The following is a 12,658-nucleotide window of genomic DNA, read 5'->3' on the forward strand; positions in this document are numbered from 1 at the left end:
CTTTAATTATAATTACATTGTTCCCTTACCTGAGAAACCTTTTCTTGGAGGGGAGAGAAATTAAAAATTTTTAAAATGATTTTAGAGAGACCCAAACTCACCTCCCTTTACACCCGAAGCATTTATACATGTAAACCTATTTGAATCCTTGAAAATTGTGTGTGATTATGAATTACAATAATCCTGACATATACCGGTTGGAAATTGACATTGTTTGTAAATACATGTATATGTAATTAATTAATGGGTTTGATTTATATAAACATGACAGTAATTTAAAATTATTCAAACATTTAACATTAATAATTATATAATGTACTGAAATTATTACATTCTTTCACCCATAATTAAAGATAAATGGTTTGAAATTAAAGGTCCCTGATCATGACATAATTATCATTGAATGGAATTTTTTAACGTGTACTAGTATGCTGCTTCTCAGGGGGGATGGAAGTTTACTATTGTATTTTACAAGTACTACTCAATCAAGGCAAACTATAAGGAATTGTTTGCATTCGTTGGTAGACACATGAAATAAAATGTACAATAATACGGTGGAAATAGAATTCCCTGTAGCCACAATGCCTGTAAATTTTATGTACATTTTTCCTTAATCTCAAAGAATATTTTAATATCCCAAATCTAAATTGTTCACTTTACTAATTCCTTGCTCTTTCCAATACTATGTAAATGCATTAGAATAGCAGCACTTTGAACAGAAACCAAACTGTTTGGTAGCCCTTTTCCTAACAAATAACTACTAATGGACCCAACCCAGAACTTCTTTTTACTTTCCAGAACAATGATTTTTTGTACCCCTCTTATTCAGTCAAGAAATATGTTGTAATTTTCTGCAACATTTTCCCGCATTAGTTAAGAGATGACCCTAGTTACCTTTTATGATTTGTTGTACTGAAATACTGCAAAGAGAATGGAAATTAAAGTAATATCTAAATTACAATTAACTAAAGGAAATAAGAACAAACTATGTAAATATATATTTTATTCATTGCTCAATCATACATACAGTCAAACAATCATCATGAAAGAAAAAAACAATGATTCACAAGTTCAATGAATACAGTAAGTGTCGTGACCATGATTGATAACGTTTCTTTTCAACTATGGTGTTAAAATAAAATGTACAAAAAAATTCAAATCTGTTAATTCAGCATGACTGAAATGGTGCAATTTGTAAAAATGCATTGAAAAGTGGAGAGAAGAAGCAAGGCTAATTTTCAAAGTCCTAGTATATACAAAATGATATATACTCTTCCATGATACAAATGTATTAGAAAAAAAAATTCCCTATTTAATATCAAATTTTTACAAAACCCTTTTTTACTTTAAACATTCAAATCAATATTCAGGTTTCAATTTCTTGAACATGTTGAATATATTTTTAACACAGCTACATATTGTATTTCATAATAATTATGCACATCACAATCAGTTACACAAGAAATTTAATTTTCAACTACATGTTGTCAAGTATGTCATGCCACAGTAAAGACAATCTATTTTACATTCAACAAATTGCAGAACTCTGGTCTAGTCATAACAAAGTATTCCAGTTTCACATTACACTGGTACATCTAATCTGATCCATTTGAATTGTCACAGTCAAGAGCATGATCACCGAAGACCGAGAATCCATATCGTATTCTGTTTCTTACTATAAACGAGTGATTTGCCAAGTCTGCTTACATGGAAAAGCTGTCGCCTAACTGGATTGTCTTCCACCACAAATAACGAATCACACTTCTCAGCCAGAGGAAACACATCAACAATTGTCCAGTGATGAATAGTTCCATCAACCACATGCTCTAAGAAAAAGCAAATGCGTCCAAACTGGTGGCCATTTACACTATGCAGCTTAACGATAGACCTTGGCTTATTCCCTCTGTATTTGTCGCCGACATAACGGACACTCCTACCATTGTCGTCTGTGATATCAAGCGTTCCATGGCATTCAGTCACAGTGTCTGTAAACTTGATAGCACTTATCTTCAAGTCCATTAGATAGAAATTCTGCATGTAGTGGCACATTTCCTTCGTCAGCAGACTGCGAGCGTTCTTTGTTGGTTGTTGGTTGTGTGATGCAGAACTGGTCTCGTTGCTCATCTCCTCCATTATCTGTTGGCTTATCTTCATCAAGGACTTCTCACCACCAAACACATTCCTGGGATTGAACTTCTGACTCAAAATCATGTAAATACACCAGTCATAAACCTAAAAAAAATCGATATTTTAAAGTAATAACTTTAAATATTTCAGGAATCTTAATGTAGAAAATTTACTGTTGTTTTTTTTTTCATTGATGGTGCATATAATCATATATAAGTATTCAGTCTACCAGTTGATATCAATATATTTTAACTTGTTTAGGATTTACTTAATTGAAATTGTATCTAAAATTAGTGCCACTTACTACATATGTTTCCATAACAGTAGACTCCTCTATCCCTTTCTTTAAACATTGCCTTGTTATCCAGCCATTTGCCCGTTCGTAGGGGAATAACCATCTACCATACATGGGTCCAAGTTTGGCCAAGTCATCCACAATATGATGAATCAAATGGGTTGTGAGATTCTAAAAAGAATATAGGCAATGCAATTTTTTATATTTTACGTGAATCTTAAGAATCATTCTTGATGCAGCACAGTGGGTTTAAAGTACTGATCCTATAAATCAAGGCAAAGATTGAACTGCTAAACAAAATAACTTGAATCAATCTAAAGCAACCTTATCTCAGTTTCAAATTATCTCTGTTTCAAACTTAGGACAGCTTATTTAAAATAAATATGTAATTATCTATCCACTGACAACAAGCCTATATAAACTGTTATAAACAATGGCCAACAGGTCTACATATGCATGCATGTAATTTTTTTTCACATTTATAATTAATATATCATTCTTAATAATACAGATTTTTTTCTGGCATTTTACCTGCATTGTAAGTGGAAAGTCTCGTTCCAGCATAGCGAGGGCTTCATGTGTATCAGCTTGGAGTTGAGGTAGTTCAGATATAGTCAGCTCAGGTGCAACCATTCTTTTGATGACATCACAGATGGCCTGTAGAGTCTTCTCTTGAGCTGGAGGGAGAAATCCACGAATACACCACTCAAATGCCCCTGACGTCACAAACTGAAAATGAAAGCAAAACACATGTATTCCAACGATGAAATTGAAATTAATGATCCGATATAATCATGATAATATGTGTTTAAGATCCAGGAGTACTTTTTTTAAGATTAACCTGTTTTTGAGTCACATATGAAGTTAAACATAAAATTACTCATCCCTTTAACATGTATACAGAGAGGATGATATGAAGTTTTACTAATCTTTTCATTTTTATAGCGTAATGTGTATCAACATGTATTTTAAGAAATGTGTGCAAAATTTCATGCATCGAAGTGGGTTTTTTTTCCTAAAAGAACTGGATGAGTACTTAGGTAGTAAATAAATAATTAAGTCTCAGGCTACTATAGTTTTTAAATTTTGATAATTCATGTATTTTATCATCATCAAGGTCATAACACTTAGATCAAAACATGCTATTCAGCATAACTACTCAGGCAATGATTGCAAGTATCAGTATAATATAGATATGAATTTAATAAATATGATTAACTTACTTGAAATTTTGAATTCATCTTCCTTAGAGTCCAAATTTTGGTGAAGTGGGGCCCCGGGAAAATCTCTTGTGCATGGGTATAAACAATGTTCATTGCTCTTTCATCTGCTAACTTCATCTGTTCTTTAGTTAAGGACCATGGTGTCTCCAACTCTGAATGGCATTCTTCAATCTCTGTCTTTTGAACTTTTCTTTTCTTCTTTGGTTGAACAACATCTGTTCTTCCACTCTCTGGCCAAACTTGAGGAAATCTGCTGAATTCTTTTTCACAAGATTTTACCTTCAGGTTGTTGAACTTGCCAGAAAGCATCTCCATAAGATGGCTGATGAAATCTGCCAGTGTATGCATGCCGTCAGGTGACATTTGCTCGATCCTATTGTGATATGGCAAATTCTGAAGAATGTATTGACCTTTTAAGTCTGTCTGTTTCTGATGGTTTGTTTTCTGGGATTTATTGGGCTTCCGTTCGTACTGATTCCTTAGGTGGATTTCCTCTTCACGTGAGAAGGGCTCTGGTTTACTGTTCATGTCCTGCCCCTGGGTGGCAAATCCCTCGGAATTACGTAGCGGATGATCAGCAGAAAGAAATCTTCTGTTGGAAATGTGGATGGTTTTCTTCAGATGTTTGCAGTAATGGCCTGTTTCCGTACAGTAGGGGCATGATCTGAGGCCACCATGTCCAGACAAATGCAGCAACTTAGAATATCCGGGGATATCACAAAGATACTGCAGCAGTGCTACCTTAATTGACACAGGGGCAGATGTGTAAGAGTTGTGAACTGTAAATTCTGTAAGAGACAAAAGTTCATCAACAACAACAGACAGATAGGGCTCCAAGGACTTTGGTTCTGCTCCATTCTTGCCACTCGGTATAATCCCCATTAGCATCATAGGACCAAGCAGCTGTCTAATGGATGTGGGAAGAGTGATCCATGTCAGAATTATGGGCCACATGGACTTCTGGCAGGCTGAGTTTCTGTTTGGATTCACTCCATCGGTGAAAAGTGACAATGGTACGCACAGTTGCTTGTCCATTTCTTCAAACACTTGACCTTTAGCATACCAGGAGTGAAATTGTGAACTGTCGGTAAAGTCCTTTAACACTACATCACGATTACTTCCAGAATAAGTTATTGTTTTTTCATAGATCAATTTACACAGGTTTGATGTCCCAAACCACCGAGCCAACCGCGGTCCAATAGGCATATAGGAAAAAATTTTCCTTGATTTTCCATTCTCCATCCTAGGTTCAGAACACTTCGGGCACACATTGTCTCTTGCCAGCTTCAAATCACCACTATCACGAAAAATAACACAGTCGTTGATGCATACATCATGCTTCTCCAGTGGCATCAGAAATGGTGCAACAAAAGCTCTGGCCTCCTTAAAAGTTGCAGGCAAACAATTTGGTTGGGGTAGAGATGACTTTTCACACTGAAGGCTATCTGATACGGCAGTTTTTGACATTCCATTGTTCACTGAAAATATGTAGAGATGTTTGGTCACTGCCTCAAGGACTGTTGTGGATGATCCATCAAACAGAGGTTGTCTGTACTTCTCACGGTGATACTCATTTTCTGCATGATGAAATTGGGGTCTAGGCAAGGAGGAAATATCTTCTGTTAACTTCTCACTGTGTTTGTAGAAGGAATACCGTGATATCCAAGCAACTTGACAGTTGAAACATGTGCAGAACTTGAGGGCAGCTAAATAATAAAAATAAGCTTTACATTACATATCTGCATGATCAGACTTTCACATTATCAAATTACAAACAACATTTCTGGAATTATTACAATTGATATTATGTTTCACTAAACAATTTTTAAAAAGAGGATAATTATTAAAGTTAGAGTAAATATATTGATGCTGTTTTATTTTTAAATTCTAAAATGATCATTCATTAAAAAAAATAATTTTTACCATTAGGTCCTTTTTCCTCCATGCCCCCACTTATTGCATATGCATTCAAAATGCATGCCCAAATGAAAAAAATTATAACTATCATAGAAAGAACCTACTCCTATGGCACTGGAAGGGATACTGACTGTGTGTTAATTACTACTGTTGTGTATGAATTGCTACTGTTGTGTATGTATGGTTGCTACTGTTGAAACTCAGAGATCAGTCATCAAAAAGATGAAGTGTCTTTGATCAAATATCTTGCAAATTGAAAGCTGAGATTGCTGCCTACAGGGGTTTTTCTCTTAGATATACACAAGTCCAGAGGAAGAGTTGAATTAACAATGATTTTGTTAATTTATCAAGTTAATCTTGTTGAAATGTTAAGAAAAATCAAAAATACTTCTTTAATTGGTAAGACAAAAAAACTAATTAATTAGTTCCACTAATGGTCTTTATACAAGATTTAAAAAAAAAATATTGGAGAGGCACAACCATACTTCTTGTGTAAAATTTCAACAAATTTGATACCTTAATTTTTAACTTTTCATATAACACTTTTACATGTGTAAAAATAGATTAATCTTAATATATAACCTTGATAATCTACACTGTAGGTAAAAAGATGCAAGTGAGGATTTTTGAAAAAAAACAAAATAGACCTTAGAAATATTTAAATGATGATGGTGATTTGAATTTGTAATTTAATTGAGATCAAAATACTCTTCAACAGTTTTCATGGTAATGCTGCATTTTCTTGCATTTAAAATAAATCACTAATGTTAAGCATTTAAGTAAGCACCATGATTACTAATACACTTTGTATGTACATTTGAATAAAAAAGGTAGCAAATCAAATGAAGCCATCCCTTTTAACAAATTAATTATTTCTAATGGATCTATAAGTGTAGGTATTTAATTGCATGTTTGCTTTATCAAATTAAGTAGTGGTATATATATCATAAAATGAGGAGTAGGTAATTAAATTTAATCGGTTGAAGTGTTGATAGATAATTGGCGTAAAATACTTTACCTTATTCTGCCAGTTTAAAACATCAGTTGATCGTGATAAGATGGCTACAAATTCCGCTTTCCATTCCTTGTCCTGGGATAATTCCTATCCTGTGCAGAACCCGCAGCAGAGACTCTATAGACAATGTGACTTTAACTGTATGTGTTGTGCCAAAATGCAGCTTGGAAATTACTGTCCGTGCAATGTTCCCAAGCAATCTTGTGCAACCCAGACTGTTGAGCTTGACACATTTCCTCAGACCATGACAGTGGATAACTTGTGGAAAAGGGGGACATCGGAACACACTTCTCTACAAGTAAGTAAATTTTTATTTTTATAAAAAGGGTACGGTGTCATTAGATAAATTTAATGTATCACTTTCTTTGGTTATGCTGACTGAAGGCTCAGTTTAATTAAGTCATATTTCATTTCATAATACAACTGTATCATAATATGTTCAAACACAACACTTTCTACGACTTTTCAATAGAAATAATATATTCATTCATATGCATGTGTTTCACATAAGACAATACTATTTTAAATTTACATTCTTTTAGAATGCATATTGTGTAATATCATTTGTCTGTTTCAACCATCAACATTTTCCACAAAAGTATATAAAATTCATGACCAATGCATGCAATGCTTAGCTGATGTAACAAAATAGAGATAATTTTTTAAGCGACATTTCACCTGCATGATAAAATTAAATTTCCTACAGCATACCACATGTATCACAAGTACCTGAATGAACAAACGGCTTACAAAAACCTAAGATACACATAATACAAAATCAATTTTAAAAATTTAATCTTAATTTCTCTAATCATGTTCTTATAGTGCTATGAAAAAATTTGAATGGATTTTCTTTTAATCATTATATCATCTTTGATCTATTAATTCTTAATGTCAAATAAGAATCCTAAATACACTGCACATTATAGAGGTCTAAGGCCATGGTATTAGTGACCTAGCTATACTCGCAGATGTAACATGAAATCTAAGGTTTATTTCTCCGTTTGTAGTGATTAATTATCAGTTCAAGCATTCTCAACATAAAATTTGGCCTATAAGCAGATATGGTGAATTAATTGTACATTTTTTTTTGTAACTTCATAATAATCATGGTAATTATTGTTAATCAACAGTTGATTGTCTTTGAACATTTTTCCTGGCAAAGAATGGTGGTTCCCATTTCAAACAACTCCAAATTAATTTAAATTTTAATAACATGTTACTTTTTTCATGTGTAAAGACTGTTTTCTATTGTGATTTTAGTCTCATAATTTTACCAGTGTATGCAAACTTTTATCACAGTTTGTTTAATATATACCTTGACTAATCTCAATCTGCAGTAGGTGCATTGCTATTTGATATAATACGCAGCAGCTTATCGGTAATACGTTTGTTATTTTTGGGGGGGTGGGGTGGGGTGGGGGTGGGGGGTTGGATGCAATATCCAAGAATGTGAACATTACTTTCATCATATCACAAGTATCAGCTTGCAGGGAAAACACTAATTCATGGAATACCGATTTTAGAGCATCTTGGGTAGATTTAATGCTAGAAATAGTACTTAATTGTTATAAAATACCTTTGTATTGTTTGCATGTACTCAGTAAGTTAAATTATTGCTCCATAAAGATATAAGCTACAGATCAATAGTCAGCATGGTCAGTGCATCAAGTTGATGTGTGATGTATTGTATTGATTATGTTAATTACTATGGGTTTTATAGAGACAATGAAAAAGTATTGATTCAAAATCACATCCCCGATCATCGGCCTTCAACCAGTAAATCAGGCCTCTGTCCTTCGGCCCTATGGCTGATATTGATGTCTTAAATTGGACTGATACAGAGTGTGATTTAGAAGAGAATATATATACTGCAAAACTCGTTTAGTACGAACAAGGATATTGCAAATTTACGGATATAGCGAGGTCAAATTGGATCCCCAGCTATACAATTTAATGAATTTCATATACGGTTATAATGAATTACGGATAAAGCAAAGTTATTTCATAGATCCCGGTGACTTCATTATAACTGAGTTTTGCTGTATTAATCTCTGTAGTGTAGGGTCACTTGGGTACCGATTAATTACAATATCAGGTTTTTATAGATTATTTACATAGGACAAGATAGGGTAACAGCTGAATTTGGCCCCTTATTTGATGTAAAAATCAGAAAACTGGTAAAATTGTGAAAGTTTGTAGATAGGAAAATAAAATGATGCTTACTTTAAACCAAGTGCTAATTTATATTCAAAGCTTACATGGAAGCCACTAGAGGGTGCAGATGTAGGACATTTTCCAGAATTTACTCAATTCTAGTGGAATTTCATCATATTTGAGATACTTAATTTTCTCTTCAGAAAACATAGAGCACAAGCTTGCCAATCTGAGATTTTTACACAAAAACTGCATCTGATATTAGTGTATAAAATATAAAATATTTATATATATATATTTGGTAGATAGGCAAGTGTGTGCTCTTTGTTTTCCGAAAGAATATGTGCTGTAAAATCAATGAAAATTTGCATAAAAATGAGAAATGTCGAAAACTGACCTATTTCCTGACCTCACTGTGACCTCTGTATATTTTTAATCTCACAACCAATACCCATTTTGTGGTAGGGATGACAACAGGTTTCTATGGATAAATTGTTTGATCATCCTGAAAGACACCAAAAAGTCGGGAGCCAAATACTGGTCTTAATTACCCTATCTTGTCCTTTTTTTTTTAACTAAGTATGTACTAAATTACTGTAAGTGTCAATCTGTACCATTCTTAATTTTGAAAAAAAAGAAGAAATTTTCACATGATGATTAGATCAAAACTTGTTATTGTAAACTGACATGTAACAAAAATTATATGTTGTTTTATTTCAGAGTCTTATCACCAAATCCATCGACAAGTACAATTTGAAATCTTCAAAAGACACTCATCTCCAAACAGCAGTGAAGGAAGTGGTGACAATCATCAGAGCGGGCAATCATTCTCTCCAAACTGGCGATGAGGAGAAGAAAGTGAAGAACCGGATTTTGAGGGCCTTAGAGTGGAGGCGGTACTATTCCAGAAAGAGGTAACTCATATGTTTATAAAAAAATTATATATATAGTCCTAATTGAACAGTGGCTTGTTGAATACCACTGGATGGTTAGATTTACTTGATTGCGAACATTTTTCTAGTGTCAAATTTGCTTCCATAGAAGTTTACAGAGTTAAGTGTAAAACATAAGATATACTATTATAACTAATTACTTCCCCCAAACATAGTGATATTTGTTGAATACATAATTATTTAAGTCTGAAATGATACATGTTTACTGATTGACTTTCCCCAATAACATGAACAATTAACTTACACTCACTCAATCATTCTTGATTATATTTCTAAAAAGTTCATTTTATTTTTTCTTTTAATAATCACATGCATTTAATTTCCCTAGGAAAAAAATGCAAATAATATTTTAAATTAAGAGGTTTTATATTATCCTTTTTTTGCTGCATTCTTTGTTTTAAATTGAAGTTAATAAAGGATACAACAATTAGGCTGAATAAATCAATATGAATTGTTCCACTGATTTCCTATTGTGCACACACAACTCTCAATTTGTGCATGTCTCCTACATGTAGCATTACATGTATATTTTGAAAAAAAAGTTATAATGCCTGGTTTTACATATTTAATTTTTTTTTTTATATCACTCTATCATTGTATTGCTAATAATTAACTATTTTATATTTATCTAAAGAGCTCAAGCATTTTTTTTTTTAAATCTCTTCTTATTTTTAGAACACATGCATCAAGTCTTGGTGTGAAAGTGAGTAAACTTTTAAGGAAGAACCATGCAGGGACTGATCAGGCTGAGGGAGACAAAGAAAATCTGCTTCCACAAGATCTGCATGAAGTGTAAGTACATGTTTTCATATGTCAACATTTATATGATATCTTTACATCTATAAATTAAACGTACATCCTGTTAAAATAATTACAAAAAATAAAGATGATATTGCTACTAGTTTTTGTTGTTATATAAATATATTAATAACCTTACATGTATTTTATACCAGTTTCTAATATAAAAATTTTTGTTACAGAGGGCATGATAACCGTGGTTTCAGCGCAGAGTCTCAAAGCAGTTCAAGTGACGGCGACATTCCCCTGGCTGCTTTGGCTCAGAGAAAGGAATTGAAGAAGCCCTGATTCGAGTGTAACGGTTGCTTAACTTGCCTAAACCGCTGAAGAACTCAGTGATATTATTTAAAAGACTACTTTTTTGTGTTTCACAGGATGTGGATTTGTTTAGTCAACATGGTGAAAATACATGAACTTGTTTTCAGTGACTGATGTTCTGTACTTTAATATTATAACTGTTCATGTGAATAAACCTTCTAACTTAAATTGGTAAATGATTTTCATTTGAGAGCTATATGTATTGATCATATTTATTTATATAAAAATAGAATAATAAATTATCCTTTATCATATGACTTACACTTTCTTCTCCTGGACCAGATTTAAAAATATCAGATGCATATGTATTTTGCATGGCCATGATCATGATGATGATATCTGACCTTATGAAAAAAATACTTACGTATGATTATGAATTGATTTCATTGCTTAGCATACAACATAACATCGTAAGGAATCATTTACGATAGTCATGATAGTACATGTAAATTAGCATGAATTGATTGGGCATACTGCATTATCGACGAATAAAATATAGCTCCAACTAATGAAGCTTCGTACGATCATGACAATTGCACATTTCATAATTCACTTTGAAAAACACTCAAAGCAGCTTCTACTTACTATAAAATTTACATTCCAGACTGAAGAATGCGTCCTCGTGTACTCCATTAAGTCAAGGTCAGCTTCTTGTGATCTTTTCTATCCTCCATCCTTTGAAGAGTGTTTTCCCCAATACACGGATCTCGATCCCGAAATTTATTATGGTTGCATTAGACTTAGTACCAGACAGGAATTAAATTGAAACAATTTTTGATGCACCTTCGATTATTGTAATCTCACTATTTCTTATAGTCAAAATGATGTCATTTACCTACATGTAATTAACTCATTTGGAAATTATAATTTAAGTTTAAGAAGTATTTTATTCATAATATACAAAGTGTACAATATGGATTGAACAGCAGGGCAAGGGCCTATATTAGTTCTCTCATTTTGAGATCAAGGTACAATTAAATTACAGAACATATTTTGGAAATTTTAATGAAAATATTTACTGACTTAGATAATGCTCTTCGTCAACAAATTATTTCTGGTACAGCGATATTTTTTTTAATATTCTTCTTCAACGCATATTTCAAAGCATGTTTTAGCAATAAATATTTGACTTTGGAATTGGTCATAATACCCGTCTATGTTTTACGTAAGAATAGGTATGTAAAAAAAAAAACCCGGAAATTTCCGCCATGTATACAAATTTGATGTCACACGTCGATCCTCTCAATCAAACCAATACTTAAAAATTAGTATTAATTCCTTCGACATACTTGTAATACACCCCTACTTGTTCCTTCAATAAATTAAAAAAAACATAAGATTTTTTTTTTTCTTCTTTCCTGATTTTTCGTAATATCCCTATGTATATCGAACCATTCTTGAAGTTAACGTTTAATATCTTTGATTTCTTTGTTACAAATTAATATTAACATGCTACCCTGATTTTTGCGTAAATTCTGTGCGTATTATTTTACATGCATCTGTACATGTGCAACTATATGTATATCTTGTGTAAACCATTCTTGAAGTAAACGTTTAATATATTTGATTTCTTTGTTACAAATTAATATTGACAGCATGTTATTGTGCAAAAAATAAATGTCAACAAATAGTAAAGTTGAAGTTTATATAAATATTTATATATATAACAAAAGCCGCCTGAAAAAAAAATATATTTGAGTTGACAATAACGTAAAGGTGCATTTGTTTCCTGACTGTCTTTTGTAAAAGGAAAATCACTACTGTGCAACTACATTCATTTATTTGATTGCAGGGTTACCAAGATTAAAAAATATTTTCGTTTTCATAAATGCATTCAAATATTTACATTAGTTAT

At 32.5% G+C, this 12,658-nt stretch overlaps 2 protein-coding genes across 2 annotated transcripts; one reads left to right on the forward strand and one right to left on the reverse strand.

The window, feature by feature from the left end:
* Positions 1 to 986: 986 nt before the first annotated feature.
* Positions 987 to 5,350, reverse strand: LOC134256449 (uncharacterized). Its single transcript, XM_062739092.1, has 4 exons — positions 3,646 to 5,350; positions 2,954 to 3,151; positions 2,432 to 2,593; positions 987 to 2,232 (listed from the first exon to the last, which is right to left on the reverse strand). The coding sequence occupies exons 1-4, from the start codon at positions 5,110 to 5,112 to the stop codon at positions 1,636 to 1,638; spliced, it is 2,424 nt and encodes an 807-aa protein (XP_062595076.1). The 5' UTR covers positions 5,113 to 5,350; the 3' UTR covers positions 987 to 1,635.
* Positions 5,351 to 6,580: 1,230 nt separating this feature from the next.
* Positions 6,581 to 10,909, forward strand: LOC134256447 (uncharacterized). Its single transcript, XM_062739091.1, has 4 exons — positions 6,581 to 6,875; positions 9,455 to 9,648; positions 10,363 to 10,479; positions 10,668 to 10,909. The coding sequence occupies exons 1-4, from the start codon at positions 6,621 to 6,623 to the stop codon at positions 10,771 to 10,773; spliced, it is 672 nt and encodes a 223-aa protein (XP_062595075.1). The 5' UTR covers positions 6,581 to 6,620; the 3' UTR covers positions 10,774 to 10,909.
* The last annotated feature ends 1,749 nt before the right edge of the window (positions 10,910 to 12,658 follow it).

This window comes from Saccostrea cucullata, unplaced genomic scaffold (assembly GCF_032062105.1).
Source record: "Saccostrea cucullata isolate Sc308-1 unplaced genomic scaffold, CSIRO_AGI_Scuc_v1 ctg16428, whole genome shotgun sequence".
NCBI lineage: Eukaryota > Metazoa > Mollusca > Bivalvia > Ostreida > Ostreidae > Saccostrea > Saccostrea cuccullata.